This window comes from Drosophila eugracilis, unplaced genomic scaffold, assembly GCF_018153835.1.
Source record: "Drosophila eugracilis isolate 14026-0451.02 unplaced genomic scaffold, ASM1815383v1 contig_1897, whole genome shotgun sequence".
In the NCBI taxonomy this organism is placed as follows: domain Eukaryota; kingdom Metazoa; phylum Arthropoda; class Insecta; order Diptera; family Drosophilidae; genus Drosophila; species Drosophila eugracilis.
The window spans coordinates 303936-330931 of NW_024572751.1; the positions used below are offsets into that span (position 1 = coordinate 303936).

The 26996-nt window shown below is 41.0% G+C and overlaps 2 protein-coding genes across 2 annotated transcripts in view; both read right to left on the reverse strand.

Moving 5' to 3' along the window:
• Window positions 1-26996, reverse strand: part of LOC108114957 — a 57193-nt gene that overhangs the window by 3280 nt on the left and 26917 nt on the right. Inside the window, exons 4-12 of the mRNA XM_017226151.2 lie at window positions 17051-17150; window positions 7048-7158; window positions 6056-6848; window positions 2314-2404; window positions 1248-2254; window positions 941-1117; window positions 686-878; window positions 309-573; window positions 75-252 (exon numbers count right to left, since the gene is read on the reverse strand). Coding sequence (XP_017081640.2) covers window positions 75-252; window positions 309-573; window positions 686-878; window positions 941-1117; window positions 1248-2254; window positions 2314-2404; window positions 6056-6848; window positions 7048-7158; window positions 17051-17150 — 2915 coding nt within the window. The remainder of the gene's footprint in view (window positions 1-74; window positions 253-308; window positions 574-685; window positions 879-940; window positions 1118-1247; window positions 2255-2313; window positions 2405-6055; window positions 6849-7047; window positions 7159-17050; window positions 17151-26996) is intronic.
• Window positions 7701-9477, reverse strand: LOC108114951 (trichohyalin). The gene has a single exon (XM_017226137.1). It carries the CDS (start codon window positions 9407-9409, stop codon window positions 7805-7807), a length of 1605 nt encoding a protein of 534 aa, XP_017081626.1. The 5' UTR covers window positions 9410-9477; the 3' UTR covers window positions 7701-7804.

Sequence of the window (26996 nt, forward strand, 5' to 3'; positions counted from 1 at the left end):
ATTGATTTATATAATGTATAATGTAATGTATATGAAATCCCCATAAAAATAAACATATATTATTATATTCTCACCCAATAGGCGGTGGTGCCGGCAGTGGCTTTTCAAATCCCTTTTTCCCCAGAAGCCAGAAGGTGTTCATCATGCCCTTGCCCTTGATGTCGATGAGGCCTCTTGGTTCGATGGCATAGCCACCACGAGCCTCTAGTCGATCCCTTGTCTCCTGGGACATATGGATTCGCCAGGAGGATCCTACGATATGACGATAGTTCAAGTAAATGTGCGAACATATTTCATTCTGCAATTACCGGTGGACTCCATTCGCGATGCCGTATTCACTGTGTCCCCAAATAAACAGTACCTGGGCATTGTGAGGCCGACCACTCCGGCACAACAGGGACCCGTGTGGAGGCCAATTCTCAGTTGGAGTGGAACTCCGGGTAGATGTTTCACATTGAAGCGACCACTCTGGTGCAGCAGGTCCAAGGCCATAGTAGCTATCTGCTCGGCATGGTCGGGTATTTTCACGGGCAGCCCGCTCACTACCATATAGGCATCGCCAATGGTCTCCACCTGAAAACCATAGTCAACGAATAGTTGTAGTCAGTGCTGGCATCGACTAGTCATGTTTTCGTAAGTAGTACTACAAGACATTTGTTTTGTTTCATTGAAAGGAGCCTCCTACCTTATACACATTGTAGGCATTGATTGTGGCATCGAATATCGTATAGAGATCGTTAAGCAAATCCACAACCTGCACGGGACTGCAATGGGCTGCGATTGTTGTAAAACCAACAATGTCGCTAAAGTATATGGTTACGTCGGAAAATTCTTCGGGGTCGACGGCCAAGCCCATTTTCAGCTTCTCAGCAACCGAACTGTGGAAAGATGACATTTGAATTATATATAAAGTTTTCATTGATTAGTAATGAGATCTCACCTTGGCAACATGCGATTCAGCAGCTGTTCAGTCTTCTTTCGTTCAATGTCTAGTTGTTCGGTGCGTTCCCGGATCAACTCCTCCAGGTTGTTCGAGTACTTCTCTAACATCTGAAACATGGTGTCCACAAAGTTCACCTTGCGTCCATGGTTCAGCATCTTGAAGCGTTCATAAACTCTGTGAAGCGTAAAATATGTAGAAATTCACAAAACTAAAATCGGAACAACTGCGATTATAACTTAACCGTTAACCCTTCACCAGTTTAAAAATAAAAATTCTATAGTGACGATCTACAATGTCTACTTACGAGTTAAAATCGGGACGCATATCGGGCTGCTCAGCCCAGCATTGGCGCATTATATTGATAGCCTCCGGCGGAGCAGCTCCTTTGGAAACGGAGGGCCTTATAAGGGGCGGAGGCTTTTTGATTTTTGCTATTATTTCCTCTGGGGCAAGAGAAAGCATGCAGTATGGCTCTCCTCTCACAACCACTTCCTGCATGATGATTCCGAAAGAGTAGACGTCACCGAGCTGTGTTCCCAACTGAATACGTCCGTGCTGGTGGTGATGGTGGTGGTGCTGCTGTTGATGCTTCATGCTCCGAAGGAGTTCCGGAGCTGTCCACAAGAGTTCCTTGGCACTTCTGGGCCTTGGCGCCAGTCCCTGTGATTCGTAAAATGAGCTTAAGCCGTAGTCGGTGATTTTCAAGACCCATCGTGCATCTACTACGCAGTTCCTGGAAGTCAAAGCCCCATGCACCCTCAAGGGTGAGGTGTGCAGGTAGCGCATACCCCTCACCAGATCGGTGAGTAAGCTCAACCGAAATGACCAGTCCAGTTTAATCTCATCCATGATCAGCACATCCTGCAGCGACCCCCTGGAGCAGTAATCGAAGACCATGGCTGTGCGATTGGGGTCTGACAGCCACCCAATTAGTGGGTTGATGTTTTCATGTCTTAGGCCATGGGCCATAACGAGTAGATCCATCGCTTTGGTGCGCAACTCACTGGAACCGTTCATATGAACCTCCTTTAGCTGCACGAGATCACCATTGTATCGAGCTCTCATGTCCAGATGGGCGGGATTATGTCTGGCCAAGCTGCCCGTGGTGGTGGATGTGCCTTTCCCATTCGTCGTGGCTGTGACTGTTCCAGCTGAACTACCTGGAGCAGCAGCACCTGGTATGACGAATCCAAGATTCTTTAGAGACCCAATAGAGCCTTTGAGGAGATCCGGTTTATCTACTTCGGGGCCACCAAACTCTTGCAACTGCTGCAGCCAACAGCAAAGCATGGCCTCTATGCCCTCATCAACCTAAAATCGAATGGGATATATTTCAAAACCTTTAAGGGAAGATAGGATTGGGTGCTCACCCTTCGAGAGTCTACGGGAAAGACAAAGTCGCTGGCTGAAAGGACTATCTTGTTGGGTCCCTTGGAGAGACGCTTCCTTAAGAAGTAGTTTCTAAACGAGTTGTAATAATAAAAAAAATTATAATATGTTAAAATTTTTAATATTCACAAATCATTTAATTAATTAATTATTAATTAATTCAATACAATCACATTGAGATAAGATTGAGGGTTAACCACAAAAGCCTGAAGTTTCAAATATTTAATCTGTAATAGTAATCAGTAATATGATTAAATTAATTTTATCAATACCTATTGACATTCCAATGGATTTTATACCGCTTACTAGTTGAGTAAAAGGGTATTCTAGATTCGTTGAAAAGTAACAGTACCACCATAAGATGCGCTGGCATCCATAGGTTATACATACTGAATTACATCTTTCTAGCTCTTATAGTTCCCGAGATTTCAGCGATTTTAGTTTTTCGTGATTTGTGGGCGTTAGAGTGGGCGTGGCAGGATGCGGAAGTAATGGACCTCAAGAATCTTCATGGTTAATTTCAACTTTGTATCTGTTATAGTTCCTGATATCTCAGCGTTTTTTTCGGACGGACGGACAGACGGACATGGCTCAATCGACTTCGCTATTGATAAAGAATATGTGTACATTAAAGGGTCGGAAACGCTTCCTTCTATCTGTTACATACTTTTCAACGAATCTAGTATACGCTTTTACTCTACGAGTAACAAGTATAATCATATTCAATAACTGACAGTGACAGTACTCTAACGTTTTTAAAAAAAGTGTGAAATGATGTTCAAATTTGAAAAATAATTGGTAAATAGAATATTAATATTATAGACGACCCCTGGCGTGGCCTGATTTTAAAATAGGTCGAAAATTCTTCGTTCTGCCTGTTATCCACTTTTCAACAAAAATATTATACTCTCCTAATATTGTCTATCACTGAGAGACATTTGGTATATATTTTAGCTTTTTCAACTTCCAGTCCACAACGGCTTAGTGGAAGGTTAAAACTTTAAGGCCTACACTTTTATTAACACTCTGCCGCAACATTCATGCAATATGATCTTTAGCCTTCGACCAATGCAATCTGCACACATTAACCCCCAACCGTTTACGCATTACCCCAAAAAGGTGGACCTTGGGTCATTGCGGTTAGGGCCATAAAAACTTTGCACTATAGCCCACTTAATGGCGCCCAGCAGTTCTCTTTGTCCTGCTTCTGGCAAGAAACTAGATGACTGAGGAGGAGCCTGAAAAACCACAAATTCATGCAGCAATTGTTATGCCAAAAGTTTACCACGTGGACAGAGCCAAGTTGGGTTAAGTGTATTAAGGGGCATTAATGGGCTGTTCGGTGTTTTAAGAAAAAAGCTCTTAGAACACACGTGTTCCGCTTGATAACTAGTAACTTTGTTATCAAAACATAACAGGAGCATAGTAGAGCTTACCATTCTCTGCTCATACCATAATATGCCGGATGTATTAGGAAAGTTAAATCAGCCTGGATAATCGTAAATCAGCTTCTTTTTTCTGAAGACTTTCCCATTTTAAGAAATAAGGAAATTTTTCAATTATAACTATATTTTTAAGTTGGTTTACATAAGCTCATCTGATTATAGCCAAAGCAAATTATTTAATCACATTTATGACTGTTTTTAAAGATAAGCTAAACCGGCTAAGTGAAGAAAGTGATTAGTTACATTAAAACGGGAAAAATCGGCACTGTATGATGAGGTTGTGTAAGTTAATCAGCGACCGTAAATTAAAAATATTTTTAAACTAATTTATTATAACTACATTATGTGTATAAACATATAATATATATTTTCAGTTTTGTTTGAAAACTTATAAACGCTGTTGCTTTAAGCACTTGCTTAGTAGGAATTTTCCGACTTCTATAAGAAGGTTATTAGGCGTATATTTTTCGAATATCACCTTTTCAAATTAAAAAAAACTTTGACGCTGTTTGAGAGTCTGAAGATGAGACTGCATAGACAATAAAATATTCATACCAATATCGGAAAGTTAATTAAAAACTATCAAAAATAATTGAAGGGTAAAGAAAAGGAACCACTATAGTAGCCCGCTCCGGCTTTCAGATGGCCTCTGTTATCGTTAGAGGTTAGAATTAAGCTAAACGTGCAATCTAAACTAACTAGGTCTCATCGTTCTTTGGGCAGATGAACAGACGAGCACAGCTATAGCAGTCGACTTAACTGGTGATCCTGATAAAGAGTGAATGTATATAATATATAATATAATATAATATGGCCAGATATGTATCCTTTAATCTATGACGAATATCATTTTTAATATTAAACGTCTAAAAGTTTACCCAAATAACAACGAACAAGACTTCCGAGTGTATTTAAGTTGTGTCAATCCTCCTTTTTCCAGTTTGTTTTACTCGTTTTTCCGCACACGTGGTCTTTTAGTTTGGTTGGTTTATTTTTTGTGCCGCTTTGTTTCGTGTCGCTCTCGCTAATTAAAACTTCATCAGTTGCATTCATGGTTGACGGGCAAAAAAAATATCCCTGCTCATTGCGGCTTATATTGCCAGACATGTTAACTAGTTTAAATCAAAAAGTTTGGATGCACTTAATGTGGGGTGGGTTGATCAGTGTTCTACAGGATATGTTGGCGGCATGTAATACAGTAAATGATTTGCTTAACCGCACTTGGCGTGTTTTTATATGAATGTCAAATACCAGACAGCTAATATGCAGCTAAAGACACGCTTTGTTGAAGGCAATTAAATAATTAAATGCTTGCTTTAATGGCCCTACTGTTGCGAGTGACTGAATGGAGGGGAGGTGTGAGTTTTGTGGTCGGGTATCGATTTTCCACGCATAATTTCCAATTCATTTCCCTGGGCGTTGACTTGAGCAATGAATATATACTTTTGAGTATATGGCAATAATTGTTCAATATGGTCCGCCATACCTTATCAACTATCTCTCTTAATCTATGGCCTTTACCTTTTTGACACTCTTTAATTAAAGTTACGAAACTAGTCACTTGATTGAGGTACTGAAGTATACACATTTCATATGGGGTATGCTTACTCAAAATAAGAGCAAAGGCTAACAATTACCGTCAGTAATAGTTAGTACGCAGTATGAAATAGTATCAGTTTTCATGCATTCAAACATTCATGCAAGTTTATTTTTTCAATTCAACACTTAACTTTGTTTACTTTTAGCTAAACCTTTTAGAACAGTTATGTTATACATTATGCAGGATGATGCTGAATTAAATAAATGTACAAATTTAATTAAATTTTTGCTCGCAGGGGGAGATGCAGTCCAAACAATCTGCGTGATGGTCGGCTATTCAAAACAATTAGCAAGGAAAAAGGAAATAAAAACTGCGGCTTAAATGGAAATGGCCGTGCCCAGAAATACGGTTTGCCCAATCCAATGATTACTAGGACATTCCCGGGGAAGGGGATTTTTAAAAAGATGGACAAGCTGCAGCTTTTTAGGCTTGCTAATTGATTTGTTAAAAAAAAATGCATAAACAGGCCGGAATTGTAATCAGTTTTTAATTACTAATCAGCCGAAATATTTATGAAGAGTTTCCGAGCCGTCATCTTGAGTTGTACATAAACCTGATTAGTAAGAGTACATCCTAATGCTTAAAGACTCTACTGAGCCAAAGCTATAGGCCTTCCCTAGCCCGAAGTTTCCCACTAGAACATTCAAAGCAAAAGCGAATGTACCTCAAGCGACTCACCTCATGCCAATTCCTGCAGCTACAATGCCCGCCACGATGATGATCAGTAGGGCGACACAGATAACCGCGATGGTCCAGCAGATGGCGCCGCACTGCCACAGGAGGACACTACTGACCAGCAGCCACTCGTCGTAGCCAGGTTGCACGGAGTGGGTAATATAGGAGCCACCCTTGTTGTCCTCTGATTCACTCTGTTCCCTTCCTCTATTGCGCTCCAGGATAAGCAGGGGTCGCCACTTGTAACTGGCCGCCTGCAAGTCCCTAACGATGTCAAGAACCACGAAATCATATTTGGGACCACCTTCCGATGTGCCCGCTTGGTTGGCAGTGGTCACAACCGTATCGTAGAGTTGGAAAAGGTTGCGGTACGGTAAGAGTTTGACCAGGCTGGCATTGCGATGGCCAGTGGGGCGATACTCCGTGTTGTTTCCATTTTTATCGCTTCCGAGGGGCGTGCGAAAATTCTGCATTGCTGCCATCAATCCGGCCGCATTCAGAAAGTGTCGATGTCTATCGCTTAGCAGAGTCAACACCAAAAGATTGCTGCTGACCATTGCGTTCGGGGAACTGGCGTTGGCTCCGAAGTTGCCCCTTTGGGGCCCACTCATCCGTGCCAAATATTTGTAGAATCTATGCTGGGTGTCGAATGAACTGGCCGCCATGTCGATGAGGAGAACTTTGATGTGCTGCCTTTTGGGCCTTGAATCCTTCACCTGCCGTGCCCACTCCTGCTCGATGTTGGTCAGCAGGCTTGTGGTGCTCTCATCGTTCAGCGGAGCAGTGATAACAATTGCTGAAAGTTAGAAAAAGTAAAATTAAATTAACCTTTATCTTAGTTTTTTAATTACTGATCAGCCAAATTTTGATTTAATATTCTTTAAACTATTTACAAAGGCAAACTGCTTCGCAAGACTGTGTTTTGGAATGTATGCACTTTTCAAAATATAGAGTAGAGTGTAGAGGGTCCAGTGACCAGCGGATGTGATATTCACCTTTGCTCGGTTTATCCAGCGAATGCAGGTCACGTATTGTCCTGCCAATTTCGATGCGATACGGCACATGCAAGTTGGCTGCAATGGCCAGTCCTAGACCCCAATTGTCGTCTGAAAAATACAAGCAGAAGGCGGTGGATGTCGAAATTAAATTGCGTTTTTGTGGCACGTAAAGAGCTGGTGTCATGTGCGTTCTGGCTGTTGCACCTCTTTTGGCTCCTACATTCCCTGTGGGGTCATAATGAGCATCTTAATCGCAGTCTTGTCTGCTGTTCTCTTATAAAGTTCTACCCACTGAAAGTGGATATGCACCTGACTTCGCCATAATATAATGGAAACCAGGCACAAAGAATCTAGATCAACTACCCAGAATCATTAATATTTACAGCAAAATAATGTATGGCAAGCCGTCACGACTGTACCTCTCGACTACGCTGTGAATCTGATCACTGATTTGTGAATTAGGGGACTGTAATTGCCTTAGGATAAAATATGTTGTGTCTTCTTTTTTCTTTCTTAAGCTTACAGCAGCAAAATATAAATAAACTAACCATCTTTTAATAAATATTAAAAAATAAAATTATTCAACGAAAGCCACTCTTCCGATAACTTACTTTACAGTAGTCTACCTTAAACTATGCTTATAGTTACGCGAGTTTAGGGTGTATTTATTCTGACATTTTTAGTTTCGATAGCCTTCAGATTTTAACTTCCAACACAATTTCATAACGATTTGAAAATATTTCATAGTGAATAACTAATAGAATTTACAGCGGCAGTTTCGGAATCCAGATTTTTGTGGTTTCTGTGCGGGCTGAATCGCACCTTCGGCCACATCAGTCTTTGCACCCTCGGGAGGTACATCCAGATTTCCCACCTCGGCCATGAAGCCACAGTGCTTTCGCGCTGCTTTGGGGCAGGGACACTTGTCTACACTGGCACCAGCTACTCTGGCATTGAACTCCTCCTCGGTGGTTGGAGGTCTGAGAATGTACTTATTGGGATTGCAGGCCATAATTCGCCAGTTGGGATGCGGAGCAAGGTAGTCGATGCCCTTTTCCAGAATCTCCTTAGCTAATCTCTTGCAGACCACGGGATTATCAACAGCGTCCATTAAGTGACTCTCGAATCTTTTCTCCTCTTCTGCTTGGATACGCTTCATCTCTTTGATTTGTGCATCCAAATCGGCTTTGTACCGTATCTGCCGGCACACAATCATTTCATGAGTGACCTCCGGATGAACAAACCGGTTCTCCATCATTTTGTTCTCCCTAAGTTCAGCATCAGACCGGATTCTGCGTTCGTAGTCCTCGCAGATCTGTTTCCGTAGGATTTCGTAGCACTTCTCCGCAGCCTCCCGCTTTACCCTTACCCTTTCTGTGATATTAACTTTGGTGCACATGTCCAGTTGGTAGAGATCAGCGGTGCGCTCGTCCATCATCTTCTCAATTCCAAGTTCGAGTGCCTGCATGCGGCGTAGGTAGGCCAGGTATTCCAGGGTTGCTCGGTTAAGGTCCTTTTTGGACTGCGCGATTCTGACATAAGCCTCGGCCTCTAGACGTTGCGTCTCCCTGCAGAAAGCAAGGTGGTCGGCCTTCTCCGCTTCCCACTCTGCGAGACGGGCGCACCGCTTTCGATCGATCTCCTTGAGCAGCTCGGCCTGATACGCCAGCTGATCCTGTGGAGCGGGCTGATGTTCCTTTTCGAACTCCTCTAGGCGGATCTCCTCCAAAAGAGCATTTATCACCCGCTCCTCATTCTTTTTCTCAGCCTCCACCTCCTTGCGCTTCTCCTCGTGCTCGGCTACTTGGATGGACAGGACATGATTCACTTGCTCCTGCATCTGATGGCGTCTAAGCTTTTCCTCTGCCTGATTGCAGTCAAACTGGGCCCACCGACGGCGATTTAGCTCCAGCCATTTCAGATCCTGCTGGCAATCACGCCGTTTTTTCCGCTGGTTCTCCAGAATTTGCTCCTCCTGAACAATCTTAGTCTCGACGAGATCCTGTTGCCGCAGTGCCTCCCGAATCTCATAGCAGTCGAGCATGACCTGCTGGACGTGCTTCTCCTCAAGGAACTTTTTCTGCTGCTTGGCCACCTGTTCTTTGATGGCATGCAGATGCTCCTTCCGCTCCTTGATGTCCTGGTCTATCCGGGTCTTCACAGTATTTGAGAACTCCTCTTCATAGCGCTTGTCCTCCTCATCCAACATTTTCTTCAGCCTTTGGCTGCGTTCCTGCAACTCGGCTGCGGCCACCTGCTTCGCCTTGGTCACCAAGAGACCGATCTGCGTGTGCAGACTTTTTCGGTCAGTCCTCGTGATAAAGTTAAAGTGGTCTTCACCGCGTCCGGAGTTTTGCATCTTGTCGAGGCTATCGAGATTAACTTACAAAAAAATGTATATAATGCACGTAGTGCAAATTCTCTAATAATTTCGGGTTCTGCTTCGAGAAAACGGAAATGTCAAGGCACCAAGTACCGATTTTTATTTCGTGAGAATAATTCTCAGATGTCCCGTGACAAACTTATTATTATATATCTCCCAGGATGGGTAGCAAGCTTTAATAATGTAGATAGTCTTTGAAATTCTGAGTCTTTTCGCGGCATCAAATGCCCATTAAAATAGTGTTAACAAGAAAAAAAGTTGATTACTTGGCGACATATTACTATCATAATAAATGAATGAAAATAAATAAAAAATGTCATTCTTTTTTGAGAAAGGGAAAACATATAAAACCTATTATATGCAGAGCTAGTTTGTATTTGTAACGATTTTGTCAAATGAATCACTATGCCCCTCAAATTAATTAGTTATTTATTAAAACCGCTTTTGAATAAATTTAGATTTAATTAACATTTCTTTATTAACTTAATTACCTCCGCAGCTGAAAACTGGCTAATTAAGAAGAATACCAGCTGGAACACCTTGCTGAAATATCTAAATAAAACCTAAATATGTTATGAAGATTGCTTGAGGAAGACTACTTATTTTCAAAATGAGTTATTATGTAAGTTAAGTAAATAAAATTATTTTCTTAAATAATCTTAAAGATTATAATCATATGCTACAGAATATATGTCTATACATTGGAGAATAAGACCCAACTTTTTGGAGACGAGTCACGGGTACACAAAACTCTTTTTATTCGTATATTTTTGGCAAAGTGTATCATGCAACCTTAATGCTGCGATGGAAGCGCGGAGTGGCAGAGTTGGTTCTCCTGCGATTGGCAAGTTCATGTTTGCCCAAGTGCAAAATTGTGCAATTACGCATCGCAGCAGAAACTGGAAGGACGTAGAATACGATGGGGTTGGAAGTGGAGATGGACGCGGAGGCTGAAGCATATCCTGCAATGCCTCAGCGGGAGCCTTAGCCATATGCACTCCGCCTGGGATTTTCTTTTTGTTTCCATCCCGGCAGTGCCGCACTCAAGACAAAGTTATGTGGTTGAATTTTCAGGCAATTTGCATAGTTCCCCTCGAACAATAACAAAATGTCATAACTGCTGCGCAAAGATAACTAATTCGCGTGCGTTGTGTGATAAGCAGTTGCAGCTGCTCTTTTTAACTTGAAATCCTTGGAGCAGAAGTCTGTTAAGTATTACTACACCCGCGATCTTGGTTCTTCTAAGGTTCATTTCACAGCAGTTTCTGCAATGCCCGGTTTTTAAGCACATAGTACGTATGACTAAGGGAAACGCCGTCTTAATGCCAACTCTCAGCTGCATTCACAATCCTATTCCCATTCACATTCACACTTGCAAGGCACTCGCATGCGAACACAGAAGAGTGCTCTTCCAGCGCGTATTTGCATTTGTGCTTTTCATTTTATGCATTTTAATATTCATGCGCTTGACTCAAAATTTAAATTGCGGCGCGTTCGCTCGTAGTTGCTGGCGTATGTGTGATTTCCTACACATGTTCACCTAAAAATAATAATCTTTTCGTTTTTGTTTAATATTTATATTTTTGGAACTAAATGAATCATATCAGATATTTGTGGATTGCTCTTAAATGGCGTCAAATGGTGTGTTTACAAATGAAGAATGCATTTCATTTCCTCATATATATATATACTCAAGAACCCAAAAGCATTACAAGATGGCCAGGAATACATTCATTTTATCAATCGATCAAACTGGTTGACTGACGTTAGCTTTTCCTGACTTGTAAATAAAATAAAATTCCTAATAGAAAGTATTAATTTAATTTTTTAAAAGTCACTGCTTTTGTCATGACCTCAGCTGTGAAAAGTGAGTATGTACAGCGCATCCGAGTGCACTGGATGCTGTTTGTGTGGGTTAGCCAGCGAGTTTGGTCAGTCAAGCGTTGTTATTTACAATCAACTCACCAAAAGTGGTACAAAAAAGAGCAAATAAAAAATGCAACGACCAAAGAGTGAAGAGGAAATGGGAAAGCGGCATTGAATACTTCAAAATACACCAGAAGCCACACAAATTCGTCCTTGCCAAACATCAAATTTTTAGGTGGGTAAATGAAATGAAATGAAATAATCGTGCTGCGCTTTAACCTCAGTTTAGATTATTTCTTGTTTTTTGTTCATTCTGCTTGTTGGCCGCCAGAAAAGACGGAAGTGAAGCAAAAAATGGTAGCTAAAAATACGAAGGTAGATAAATTGGCCAGCGCTATAAAAGAGCGGGAGGATAAATGGTAGCCGGCTGCGGGTCCTTTCTGGAACCGCATTCATTTATCTAAGCCAACGCCTCTTCTTGCTGCACGGAAATGCAACCAACGCATGCCGCATGTGGACAATACATCATTTGCATAGGCATAGGCCGAGAGGATGATGCCCAACGCTTCAATTGTTCGAGTAATTTGTATTGTTATTGCAACCAGGACTCGAAAGCTTAAAAGTTTATAATCGATTGGAAATTACTGAGCTTCAGCCTGGGCAGATCTCACGTAGCAGTCCAAGTTGATCCCCAAGCCGTGGATATTAAATGATCATCATAAACTTGTCCATTCGGCAAAAATAACTTTGAGCTTGCAGATGGTTCCGCACACATGTCCCATCAAACGGCACTCAAGCTAACCCAGAGATACACAAACTTTTTCCTGTAGTGGTTTAGATATTCACACATTACTCGCCAACAGGGGCACATTAATAATAAATCCACAATTTACTCGGCATTCCCGCCCAAAAGATGGGCAACACATTCTTTGTATTTAATTGCGAATTTTCAGGTGTTATCAGCACGGCGTCAGGCGCCATGAAAAACTCAGAACTTTATCATAATTAAGTTAACATTCGTTCGTGGGGTGTTGTTGCTGGGAAAAGTTTTGGCATACTTTGCAGCTGTACTCTTAACAGTTTTCCCCGTTGATGGGGGGCGTGGGAAAACTTGGTGCAGTGTATCGAAATGCAATTAAAGATGCAAATTGCTTTTGTTCGTACACACAATTTACATAATGCGGTCGATAAAATCTTTGGGCGGAAAACTTTCGAAGAGTCCATTGATTGGATCCTTAGTATAGTCATCGTTTTCTTCAACAGTTTCTTCGCTAAGAGCTCAAAGATTCAGACGAGAAAACCTTGGAATAAACATTGCATGAGTTCCTTTTTTGTATCCAAAATCAGCCGAAAAGCTTGTCCAATAAATAAACGGCACATGGCTTTTCTGAAGGTCACCTTTTTATGGTCCTCAACTCCATTAGCTGTCACTTAGGGTAAAACAAATCATAAACATGACAGCACAGTAGCTCCCGTTAATTAGGCTGTCATAAAACCAAATGCTGATGGGCGCTGCCCAAAAGTACGGCCATCCCGGTCCATCAAGTTAATTGTTAAACACTTGAGATTAATGTCTGCTTGCGGATGATGGCCTATTTATAGACAAAGATGCTGCAGCATTATTCATAAAACTGTGTAAAGTCTCAGTAGCACACATGAATGCATAAATCAAGGGAAGTACCTAAGGGCCTCTCCCCACTTTTCTAGCCAAGAGGCTATCCTGGGCCGGAAACTCCCATCTTTCAGCAACCTCCCTTAACTGCTCCTATTATGTGCGTGTCCGTCGTGCGAATTTGACTGGGTCACGTCCTGCAGATTCGTAATAAACTTAATGTGTGCAAGCGGTAGTTGCAGCACAGCTTTTAAGAATATCAAAATATATACATACATATTTGCAAGGAGCAAAGTAAAGATGAGAAAATGTGTTTGCTTACAAAGGTCCTAGCAATTAAAGTCTTAACAAAACGTATATTTATTTGGGAGTGCCCATGCCCAACTGCAAATAATTTTTATGCAGAGTTACAGCTCAAACTACCGTATGTCGTGGTCCAAGTTCTGGAGAACCCTTCAAGTTTCCTTATTTTTTCGTGGATCCAAGGTTCCGTTATAGCACTTTAACGGTTGTCTGGCTGATTTTATTAGCTGGCATTTGCTTCTGCTCTCCTCTCCACTCCTTTCTGCCGCGTTATCCTTTGTTTTTATGGTAGCGATGACATCTAAATTTGCGTAAGGTTCTGGAGTTTTTCGGTCTGGGCTTACTGGTCTCTGCTATGTGGTCTACGTTGCTTTCTATTTTATAGCTTGTTTTTATGCCATTTCTCAGTTGCTCAGCGACTGCCACATAATTTGCACTTTTTACTTTCTTCTGATTTGTTTTGCCACTGGAAAACGCTGAGGAGGAGACAGGTTAACAAACTTAACCAGTTGGGAAATGGCGGCCACTTAAGAATGAGTAATAGAAAAGAAAAAGTTCAATACAGAATTCTCCATTCGAATACTTTTAGTTCGAAATATCGGTCTCGCTGCAAAATGTTTATTGACTTGAATCAGGAAGATAAAAGTAAGATGAAGCCGATTAGAATGTATTCAATAAATTAGTTTGAAAGGCAAGTTAGAATTATTGTAGACATTAAATAAAATAAATGTTCAATTTTTCATTTCACCTTCGACCGCCAAAGCCATCGGTTGTTTTCTTCCGCGAAACGTCACGCAGTGCAGCGGCCAAGCGCAAGCGAAAATCATAACTAAAACAAAACCACAATATAGAAAAAAAGATCTGTTAGATTTCGTGCATAGCAGTGACGATTTCGGCAAGTTTAAGAAAGTTTAACGTTCGTTGACCCCGACGGTCGGATGTACCTAGTCGCTGACTCACTCTTTAAATCAATATCGAGATATCACCTTTCATTGTCAAGAAAACTATTGACAACGCAATCCAAGTTGAGGTCACCAGCTGTAAAAAACAAAGGATGGCAATCTAATAATTAAGGCAAAAAACAAAGTACAAGCCGAAAAACTTTGGAAACTGGAACAAATGCCGACCAACAGGGGGTCCACAACATCAAGATAACAATAACAGAACACTGGAGACTCAATTTCACCAAAGGATTTATCTATTCTAACGACCTGAGGGGAATTGACGAGACTAAGATTCTCGAAAACCTTAAGTCTCAGAAGGTTGAAGCCGTCGATAAGATATACAAATTTGTCTTTGGTGATTTATTCAAAGTGCCCACTACTCAATACCCCAAAAAACCACTTCCCCCTCCATCGCACAGTTCCTTGGTGGAATAAGAAACTAACTCTCCTCAAATGGGATAAATCCATTAAATGGAGTATCCTGAAGTGTAGCAAAGGCAAAAATCAAAAGGACTGTTAGGGACGTAAAAATATCTTCTACACCCCAGGCCTCGACAGAATTTTCTAATACATGATCAAAAACCCATTTAAAAATCCCTGTAAAACTTAGAATAGTCAACGACGTTAACAGAATTCTCTCTTCCCACATCCCCCAATAATTTAAACTTAGCCTTGCCCTTCCCATAGTTAAACCAAGGAGCCCGAAAACAGAATTTCCTCATATAGAGGACGTATTCCATTTTTTAAAATCACTCCTTCTAGAAAAACAGTCACAACTGCGTACCTCTGCCTGGTATCAAGACTTACTCAACCTGTCAAAGACTACCAAACCCCTTAAAAACTCTTCGCTAAACAGAAGAGAACAAATCATCATCACCTGTCTCAGACTAGGACACACATACCTAACATACTCCCACTATCTCGACAGATCAAAGAACAGCTTGTGCTCATTGTGCAACGTCATCACACCATCATATCTTTTGGACCTGCCTCTCCACGCAAAGATCCCTATTCCTCCAAAATCCAGATCCAATCACCACAATAGCTAACCCCACAGATACAAACTCCTTAAACATTCTTAAGTTCCTGGAAAACTCCCGGATCACCTCCCGAATTTAAGTAAATCACATAATTTGTAAATATAGTGTAAATAGTGAGCCCTAGTAATATTTTGTATACTCTATTGCTGATGCTCCTAGCCAAATATTAGCTCTAAGTTTTAACTAATTGTTAGCCTTACATAAATGAATAAATAAATAAAACATGTTCAATTGGCTCATAATAAATATATCTAAAAGGCTTAAATGGGAAAAACAGGCCGGTTGGCACTGATTTCTGTCTTCAATTAATCTGAGCTCAATGGCCAGCGAGGGTCTCTTAAAGGCCTACGTTTGATTACCCCTGTTACTAAATGGGCGGCAGGCGAGGTATTTAAACAGAACGGCACTGGCTGATGGTTCGCCTGATTAGCGCGGCCACCTAATTAAATTTCAAATGCAGCAGTGTCAACTTAATGGCGCTCTGTTTGCCCTTCCCTCCGCCCGACGTGCCCCTGCATTACCAGTGCTTTGCTATCTTTCTGTTCCTGTCAGCGTTTGTGCAAACACTCAGCCAACAGAGCCACACAGCGTTAATCATAATAATGTCACCACTAATTGCATTGCGTATACGCACACGTGTACTGAGAGTTGGCTACAAGCAGCTACCCCCGCTCTTATTCTCGCCCACCCCTTATGCCTGATGACCCCATAATTTGGCATTACGTGGGCGCGAGTCTCGCCATGCCACGTCTTGCTCCCGCCTCCAGCCATCGCTCTTTGAGCTCTCGAGTAACTGTGCTTATTTAACATTTGGCCAACCAGCTTTTACCCTTAAACATAAAACGGGGATTGGGGCAATCGACCGCAGTATCGAAAGTGATGAGGGAGATCTATATAAAAGTGTACTCATAATTGGAATAGCAACAGTGTTGGGGCATGATACTGAGCCTCGGAGAATGGTCATAAGAGCTCAAAGAGAAGTGAGTAAAGTTTTACAAATTATTTATTTCGCCTGTACTAGTAATTATCATAGACTGATAATATACCCGCTACTGTTTTACACAATTTTAAAATATTTATTTAGCTAGTGGATATACACAAAGCTCCGCCTATTGTCAGAGAAAGCATGTTGAGTATATGATAGTGACGCCCATGTGGGGCCTTATAACCTAAATTTCTTCATAAATAGCGAAATAATGTTGCGATTTGAAAAATCTTTGGCTAATCGATAGATATTGACGAAAATATGTTATATAAGGTCAAACTAAGACATACACTATAATATTATGGACGCCACAGTTTTCTTCGGTTTGTGGGCGGTAGAGTGGGCGTGGTTGATGATGATGATAAAAACTCGTGGCAAGTTGCAGTGGCATCACTGGAATACGTATTCTTAAGCACAACTTTCTAGCTCTTATAGTTCCCGAGATTTTTGATTTCAGTGATTTTTGTTTTTCGTGATTTGTGGGCGTGCGAGTTGGCATGGTAGGATGCTGAGATAAACTTGCGCTGCGTAGGGATCTCAAGAATCTTCATGCTTAATCTCAACTTTGTATCTGTTATAGTTCCTGAGATCTCAGAGTTCATACGGTCAGACGGACAGACGGACTGACGGACATGGCTTAATCGACTTCGCTATTGATTCTGATCAAGAATATATATACTTTATAGGGTCGGAATCGCTTCCATCTACGTGTTGTATACTTTTCACCGAATCTATTAGTCTTTAGTCTTTTACTCTAAGAGTACCGGGTATAAAAAGAAAAAATTAATAGTTAAAGGGCAATAAGAAAATGGTTAAAAAGTTGCTTTAAACTTAAGGAAATACGCAAAAGAAAAGAGAACTACTTACCGCCGACGTAGATGTCAACTTGCGACCAGTTCAACTTGGTGGAAATGCTCTGCACGGCTTGGGAAATTGCTTCGAATGATGGAAGGAAATTGCTGGAGATCTGTGAAACAGAGATAAGTTCAATGTTAGACCAGAGATTTGCTGCCAAGTAACTTGCACTAAAGTCGCATAAATGAACAACTAGCAGCTCCATACCCCTGGCAGCTCTATTAACATAACTCCTCAGTGCCCCGACCCCGGATTTCTATTGTGTTTACTCTCTGCCCTGCCGTGTCCTGCCGTGCCTTGCCCTGCTTGCCATCCCACACTTCACAATCACCCTTTGTCTCTGTGGGCTGCAAATGAAAATCTAAACACGAACTCTGGTGCTCAGCTGCCTTGTTTGTTAAAGTGAAACAAATTAAATGCTCGAGCAATTAAAGAATAGAGAGAAGAATGGGCAGGACACCAAGGAGGATGTCCACTTGGCAGCCGACAGTGGGAAAGTCCGTGTGGGGTTTTTCTTGTGACAGGTAAGCTGGAGTGTGGACCTGCTTGGTACTTCAATGTTGTATAGCCTTGTGGATTAAAGGATGTAGGGAGTATGTGAACCTACGACTGGTGCTGCAAACAAAACAACTTTAAGTCTTGAACTTTTGATCTAAAATACTCAACTTAAGAGTAATGATTTTGGTAGATGTCATGATTATTATTAATGCTTTTAATGTTGTTGAATGAAACAGAAGAGTTCTCCCAGTGCATTTGTTTATAGTTTCCCAAATTAACTAATATGCACTAGAAACTATGATTACATGACACCATTTGTTGATGGCGTGTTGTCAGGTCTGAGGCACAGATAAATCCGCAACGTGACCGTAGACAATTCATACACGTTAATCAAAGACTTTGAGAGGTCCATACGCAGACAACCGACTCTAATCAATAATCGCGCCTGACTCCTATGTATTCCAGCCTCTTTCCCTGCGATCCCTCAATCATCACAATCATCGTCGTGCTGGAGCATAAAAGGTCCTTGCTCGTTGGCAGTTGGTGAAAGAAATTCGATTTTCCATTGGCATTGATAAGGGGCTGTTTTGTTGGGGTACGAGTTATTCGGGGGTTCGGTTTAGTCGATTGTGGGAGGGACCTAGCTTTAAGATGCTTTTGTACCTTTTTGACCTTTTTCATCGGACGGCATTTGGTTAGCTTGTTTTTCATCTGTTTAGAGACTCATTTGTCGACTTGATTTGAGTTTGAGTTAAGCAGGACTGCTGCCTGATGTACGGCCGTTTGGCTCCTTCATTATATTGGCAGTCGAAATAAATGGGAAAGCGTTCAAGGAAATACTAGTAGGCAGCTGGACACATACAATTTTCTACAAAATTAAATTTGAGCAGCAACAAGAGAAGCAGCATTATCACCGCCGGAAGCAATCATTGGGGACGGCTTCTAAATTGAAAGGCTCTTCATGATTTTCCACATTTTCTTGTTTTCACTTTCGTTATTTTATTCCGCCAAAATGGACAGATAAATATTGAGCACAATGAGAATTAACTTTTGGCCAAAAGTAGAAGCGAATGGTGGCCATTTTGAAAATAAAAGGAGGACTTCTGGTTTATGGAGCAGTGATTTTTCAAATAAATCCTGACAGAACGCCAGTTAGGAAAACAATGTAAACAAGAAGGAGCGGTGTAGTCGACGACTTTGACTGCAAAATACTCTGTTCTTACATTTAAAAAATAAATGTGCCAGCAACAGATGACTCTTTATAATGGAAAGGCAATATATACTTAAACTTATATAATAATTAAGCCATTACAAATAAAAGAATGGCATAGGGACTCCTTTTACGATCCTTTGGCCATCAATAAGCTGTGCCACATTTCGAAAAACTTTTCCAACCGTGCTAGGGAGAAGGCGGAGATTGTTTCGGTGGCATCGGGGAACTTGGGTAAATGCAGCAAATTGTTAAAACAATTGCAACAATTTGGCATCGAAGTGCATTTCGGATGTCTATTGGCACAACGTGACCGGCCATCGTACACGAAGCATTTACTGGCATTACACCCCTTCGGAAGCCCCTTGTGCCACTTTCCCCTCTAAGCCCCTGGCTGCTAAGAGCACTTGGGAAACTACAGGGCATTGTGGGGATGTTGGACTTCGTTTTAGTTTCATTGTTGGGGCTTTGTTTTATGGCTCGGACAAATTGTTTAACGTCCAATCAATTTAATTAATTTGCCAGGCAGGGGGAAATGCGTATATATTATTTTTGTCAAGCAGGCGGAAAATGAGTTTTCCTTGCGCTTTTCCTTTTCCGTTTGCATGATTTATTTTTTGTTCCTTGGCATTTACTCACAGGTGAATTGCCGATGGCCCTCAGCGGAAATGCTATGCAAAGGAGCCAAGAGCCAGGAGCCAAAAAAAGAATCAACATTAATCACAGCTCAAACATTTGACATTTGCCAGCCTCTTTGGCAGATTCTCAAGCAAGAAGGGGGAGGAAAGATACTGCCGCCTCCCCCTGTGGAGAATCCGATGTTTGGCTTATCCCCATTCAACTCAAGCGACCTCTTTTGTTGCCGCATTTTATATATTTTGCCGTGAATATTATTTGCTGCTTTACAATTCGCTACACATAGCAGCTTTGTAAACTTATTCACATGTTAATAATTTAGTTAGGGGCATGTGCATATCTATTCGAAACATTTCAATTGGTCCTTTGTGGCGACTTCTATATCAGCTTGATGCGGATGAAATTATTTCTGTGGGCTTATTGGATATTCTTCTGTTGACACTGAAAGCCGTTACTATTTAAATAAGTTTTTAGTCCTGGAGAAGAAAGAGTCTTAAGAAGGGAACTTCCATCTTCTGATCCTCTCACCAAATCTTTTCTAAAAACTTTCTCAAAATGATGTCCTCAATCAAATACAGTTCCCTTTAGGACCTCTTGCAGCGGCAGGTGGCATACTTCGGATGTTTATTCATTTTCAATAAGAAATGACCAACAGCTGGCCTTACGAGATAAAAATTAATGGGGGAAATTGCTTCTGTTGTGAGGGCCGTCATTATTATCAATATACAATAACAGAAAGGCAAAACTTCGGAGACGGCCACTTAATTTGCTGTCATTTAACCAAGGATTAATGGCCAGGACATGTGGCTGCAACAAACCCATTAGGACGCCGCAGCAGGAGCAAACGAACGATGAAGTTTTGGGCCTACATCGGACGGTTCTTTTTTCCGGCAACCAGCATTGAGGTGCTATAAGGTTACACAGCACAAGGTGGAGACCTCTGTCTGCCTACAACGGCTGTCATCTTGGCCAACACACACTCAGCCAAACACACGGATGCAAATCGCGCCCGCACGTGCTGCCATTGCCAAATTGTTTCCACTTTTCCCTAAACACATGGCAAATTTATGCACTTTATTCCTGTCTTCAGCTGTCTTAGGCCAAATTGAATACGATTTGAAATGCGGAATGCTTGCTTGATGGATTCTGTTTCGTTTTACTTGCTTCTGCCGGGGAAATTGCTTTTTAATGCCAGGCAACTATTCTGAATGTCCTCACATATGGCCGCACCAATAGCGCCGTTTAGGAACAAGTCTCTTCTCTTTCCGTCTTTGCAACAAGAGGCTTCAGTTACTGAGTAACAGTAACTTGTTATTTTTCCAGTTTTTTTATTTCGGTTTAATAAATTGCTAATAATCGCTATACACTATTAGTCTGCATGAAACGTGGGAAAGAGTTGGAAAATGGGGCCCAAGCCATAAAATATTACGTCTAAATACTTAGCCAAAAGTGCTTCAGCTTAATTCAAAAGTTAATAAATAAGATGTTATACATTTTCAGACACATCTAGTGCTTGAGTTTTGACCTCAGCTGTAATTCGTTCATAACTGAGCCAAACTTATATGTTCTTGGCTTGCATTTGAAATTTATAGTTATGTTTTGGTAAGACGATATAAAAATATTTGACTTTAATGTTGCATTATGTGTCAGCTCAGCCTTTACGAAGTCAAATTATTGTGGCAGCTGAAGACAGTTCATAACATTTTACGACCACAAAGGCAATAAAGATGGAAAGCTGCCAGAATTTGGAGGGCTTGCTTTGGCCACCTGGTGGAGGATTATAAAGTAATTTGACTGCTTGCTAAACCATTTAATTCCTGAAGGCCCTCGTGCCCTGGCACGCTATATTTGACCATTAATCCCTCGACTTTGGGCCACGTATGTGCAGTACTTTGTTGGGCTATCTTTATGAATAATTGAGCGGGACCTAAGTGGCAACCTCTTTGGGCCACGAGCCTTTTATGAGCAAGTCTCTCTCGGCGAAATAAAGGACTCAAAATGTTGGAGAAAGTGTGCGAAGCGAGAGGTTTCTTGCAAAATAAGCATCATTGAATTTATTATGATTTTTATGCAAATTGCTGCATCCCCAAAGGGCGGGCGATGAATGTAATTAATGTGGAAAGCGAGGCGAAAAGGTTTTATGTCCCTGCCACTTAGCCTAACGAAGGGCTGTTACCAGATTGCCTGAAAGGCCACATTAAGCTTTCCCCGATTTTCCTTTTATATATATTTCTATTCCGCTAATTGCCACCTGACATAGCTGGAAATCGGTTTGCCCAAAAGAAGCCGAAGGAAATGGTCACTAAAAACAATATTTGCTGAGTCTTAATGGTAAATGGAACAGCAGATTGGCAAAAATATGCTCAACATATTGCAACGGCTGGGAAGAATTATAACAAAGTAACGTGAATTTTGTTACTTAGCTTATTTTATCTTAAGTTATATTGATGTATAATAAAAGAGAATCCTAAAAGTTAGAAGAAATTTCATTCACCATCATAGCCTTCTTAGATTCTGTAACCCTAAATAATGCAATATTATTGAGTATTTAATTGGGTATATCCAAGACTTAAGACTTCATACCAATTATCTTCATATACAGTCCAGTGGCAAAATTTTAAATTGTTTTCAACGTGACCAATGAAGCCCCATTATAATTGTTTGTCTGCTGCTGCGTGGGTGGCGTCCTAGCCACTTAACTTCCTGCCACAGGTGAATCAAATATTCACCACGGACGCAGGCAGTCACGCGGATTTAAATGAAATCGTTCTTTATTTGTGGCAGGCGAATCAAAAATCAATGAATACCGCAAATTTAAAATCAATATCCAGAGCTGCAGTCACACGGAGAGTCAACCAGTGCCACAAATTCACAGCTTCGTGCTTGCACATATATAACCTTAAAACTTGACCATGAGCGATTAAAAGGCTTGGACGTGGTGTGGGCAGCAGTTGAAGTCTGCAAAAATGTCGCATTGCTTATTATTATCGCTTTTTATGTAAGTCCAAGATTTTTATTTTATGTTATGTTACATATATTATTTATATATTTTCGGCGATTTGAATATTATAACCATATTAGAACTTAAGGAAGTTCATTCCTGCAAACACTTTACCTTTTGAACCAGCATGCTAACCGGTATGCTGGCCAAATATAGGTTAGTGGGAAAACAGCAAATTACGTAAAGGCAGGTTACTAAATTGTTGGTTAGCTTATTCGGAATGCAAGTAGACTTAATTTGCTGAAAATTTTAAATAATCCGAAATAGTTTTAAGATTTTATTTGTTATAAAGAACTACTTTAGGGTTTCAGTTAAATAATTAACAAATCAGAATAAGCTAGAAGTGTTTGGCATCTTTTGTTATAATTTATTATTTGTTTTGTTATATCTGCGAGGGTATAAAGACTTTTAAAAGCCATTCTTTGCATCCTGAACGTCCGCCTGTCTGTTACGCTAGTCATTGATTTTCCACCTGTTTTTGCTTACTGCTCCTTTTGTCTTCATCGAGCCTTTGGTTCAGTTCGAACTGCAATCCCCCGTCGTTGGACGTCAATGATTGATTGATTGTTTACGCGCTTCTGCCACGCCCATCAGTGGGTTTTCGTGGGATGACTATGCCCTGGAGGGAAGTGTTAAAATTGAATTTTGGCACTTGGCTGAATCCCGTTCGCTCGTCCTGCTTTCGTTTTTGGCACTCCTGTAATTCGATTTGGCTGCGTTTGCATTGACGGAATTTCAGTTCTACATGTGCCTTCCGTGTAAGCCAGGTAAACCCTTCCATACGGTCAAAAATGGAGCTAGCTAATGAAATTCTAAGTTGACTTTCATTTCAAAGTCATAGAAAAATAATCTGAATTGAGAGTCAACGGCATTTCCCTTTGTTTAGTTTTCGGAACTCTCAACATCTGTCAGAATGTCCTACGAAACACATCTCTTTAACCTACTGCAACTTGCCCGATTGATTGCAGTTTTCTAAAAGCTTTGTCGTGCCATTACCCACCCGACGTATACGTAATATTTTGCAGTAAATTGCAAAGAAAATGGAGCTTTGTTTGCCTGCATCATCATCAAAAGCAGCAGCATCATAAGCTCGGTAGACGGAGGAGGATGTTGAATTGGCTTATTTATTATGATGGTGCCATGTTCAGGTCAATGCACCGTCTGATGTGCCCCGTCCCTTTGTAATCCGCCACATGCGGCAAGCGTGTGGGTAACAACAAAACGAAGGAAGAAAAAATGCGATAATTGTAAAACTCTGTCCCGTCCTTTAGTAGGTTATAGGACTTTAGATTAAGAGTCGTTATGTTTATATCTATACTAAATTTAACCTTTTCTTAAAACTGAAAATTGGTTGAATTTAAAATGCTTTTACAGAACGAAAATGATATTTAAGCTTCAAACTCTTTTTGGTTTTTGTGTTATTTCCACATTCAGCTATCCCCAAAGAGTTGTTCTTAAAGAGTTGATCTCTTATAGTTCCTGAGATCTCAGCGTTTATACGGACAGACGGACATGGCGTAATCGATTTCGCTATTGATATTGATCAAGAATATGTATACTTTATAGGGTCGAAAACGCTTCTTTCTACCTGTTGCATACTTTCCAACGACTCTAATATACTTCTTTATTCTACGAGTAACGGGTATAACAAGAAGAAACACTATAGTCAAGTGCCACGACTATAAGATACCCCTTACAGTTTTACACAAAGCTCCACCTATTGTCGGAGAAAGCATGTTGAGTAACTGATAGGGACGTCACTGCTCTTGTGATACCTTATAACCTACATTTCTTCATAAATAGCGAAATAATGTTCCGATTTGAAAAATCTTTCACCATAAAATTATGGACGCCACAATATTCCGGGTTTTGTGGGCGTCAGGGTTGGCGGGTTAGATGGGAAAAAAACATTTCGCATTGTGGGCATCATAAAAACCAAAATGCCTAATCCGAACTTTCTATCGGTTATAGTTACCCAGATATCAGCTTTTCTACGAAATCCGAAACCCGTCTTTCGAGTTTGGTGATAGTAAGGGTGGGTGTGGCCAGATAATGGGACCACCATAAGATGCGCTGGCATCTCAAGATAATGCAGACTTAATTTCAACTTTCTAGCTCTAATAGTTCCTAATAATATATATAATAATAATAATAATAATAATAATATATAAATATAAATATATATGTATATTATAGTTCCTCAGATCTCAGCGTTGATACGGACGGATGGACGGTCAGACGGACAGACCGACATGGCTCGACTTCGCTATTCATCCTGATCAAAAATATACATAGCTTATACTCTACAAGTAACGGGTAACAAGTAAAATGACTGGGAACTGTTGGGACTGCATCCCACAATCCCTCCGTTAAAAGCGTTCCCAGTTGGCCATATCATTGCTAGCCAGAACGGATGTCATCGTTATCATTGATGCAGCTCTCAGCTTGCTTTGCAATTGTCCATTGTCAAACTGATTGAGTGAAAGGCAAATGCTCAGTGGGACAAGGGATGGTTGATGCTAGGGGTGGTGGTGTTGCAAGTGTTTGAGTCCACACTTTTGCACTGCCGGCTGACGGACTGAATGAGTGACTCACTGGATGAATGACTGACTGACTGTCCCATCTTTGACTCGATGGACTGAATCATTCAGTCGACTGACTGAGATAAATGGCAAAACCGTTCCAGATTGGCAATACATAGGTGCCGAGGGACGCTTCTTTTATTGTTTTAAGTTGTATCCCAGGGATTTCAGATATAAGCCATCACCCGCCAAGAACCGCATTCAATTGAGATGTGGCATTTATCTTCATTAGGCGGATTTCATGTTCCACCTAAGGGACTTGAAGGTTGTATGTTAACTGTAATAACAAAGAAATGTCATTGAATCGATTCTAAAGAATAGAAAACAAATGAAAAGTCCATTAAAAGGAGTTGTTTCTCCACTATTTAAAAATTTCATTTCACATTTTCTTTCCTTTAAGTTACTTTCACATTATCTCTAATTTGAAAAAATCAACAATCCATATTCTTTTTCATTTTCTTAAAGTTTTATTGACAGTTTAACTTGTATATGGACTTTTAGGGGGAGCCATTAAATGTAATAAGGAGACTTAATTTAAAATAGGAGGAATCAAAGGTTCCCACTGCGCTACGCTTCTCTCCACAGCCAAACGATATAACAATGGCAGTCGATGTGCGCGCTTTAAACCCAGTGGGATCGCATTCCCAAGTTGCCGGCAGTTGCAAATTTTCGCAGTTGCTGGCAAAGGACTCGGAGAGGGCAAATCGCATCAATTGCAACTTTTGTGCGGCATTTGTGCCGCTGATTTAGGGGCGGTTCCACCGGCAACAGCGTGGGTAGGCGTATTTTGTTGCACTTACAGCGCATCACACTTAATTGCACGTTTTGTAACTTTGTCGCTGTTGCCTTGGCCTTTACTACCGGCTGTTGCCGGTAAAGAGTTCGCGGTGACTACTTGGGCTGTTCCTAATACTTTTATTTTCCAAAAAGTGTGTTTTAGCTGTTAGTCGTGTTGCCCATTGGATTTGGATTTTATCAAAAATAACAACGATTGATTTTTATACTGCTAGGTAAGCTTCTCAATACTATTTTCTACAGTCCACGCGGATTCTATAAACATTTGAAATTTCAAGTACTAGACGTCACATAAACATCTGTATTGCAAAAAAATAATAATAAAAATATGAATTAGTCAATTTATATGCTTTACGGCATTTCTTTACTGGCGACTGAAGGTAGTATTAAAGGTTAGAGTCTGGCCAAAGGGATGTGCTATTAGTGTGTTTACCTATTGCTGAGTGTGCACTTTCGCCCAGGTAGGGGTCGCTTTTATGGCAGATGCTAGTTGTTTTGACGAGCTGTGAGTTTTAGATTTATGGCACAGCGTGCTTCTTAGCCAAGCTGCTCTTTACATGCAGTGTGGATCCATGCATCCGCATACGTGCCTATAATAAACCGAATCTGAGCTCAGCTCAGTGCTGCTGAGCTTATAAAAACATACATATCCATAAAAAAGTAGATGTCAAGGCTGCAGCATTATTGTTCACGATTCTACCGAGATGAGTCCTTACAAGGATAAACGACGAAAGATGCAGATGAAAAGAGGATGGAATGTCAGGAATCCGGGCTATTGGCAAGCAACGATAATAACCTATTCAAAGCTTGCCCAGATGCTACCAGCGGTGGCCTTTAAGCCATCAGTCTATTATTTGGGCATTGCCAATTGTTCGCTATCCATACCAGTTGTCATTTTCTTACGACTTGTCAGGGCCTTTCATGCCACACAGCTTTTCATTAATAACTTTGCTGACATTCTCAACAAGTTAACAAACTTTTGGAAGCCTTCCGCCAAGCACTTGTCAATCAATTGTCAACAAAAAATTGGGTGTCACCCAGACGTATGCCATGCCCATAAAAAAATGCAAAAGAAGCGAGCAGAACTTTATGTTGCGCAACTTTATGTGACAGTTGGCCAAAGTAGGAAAGGCAAGCGGGATTAAGCCAGATATCCTTCTGGGCACTTGTTGGTCTGCAGCTAAACTACGAGGTGGGCAAGGGTTGGGAGGAAAGGTGGAACTAGGGCAACACTTG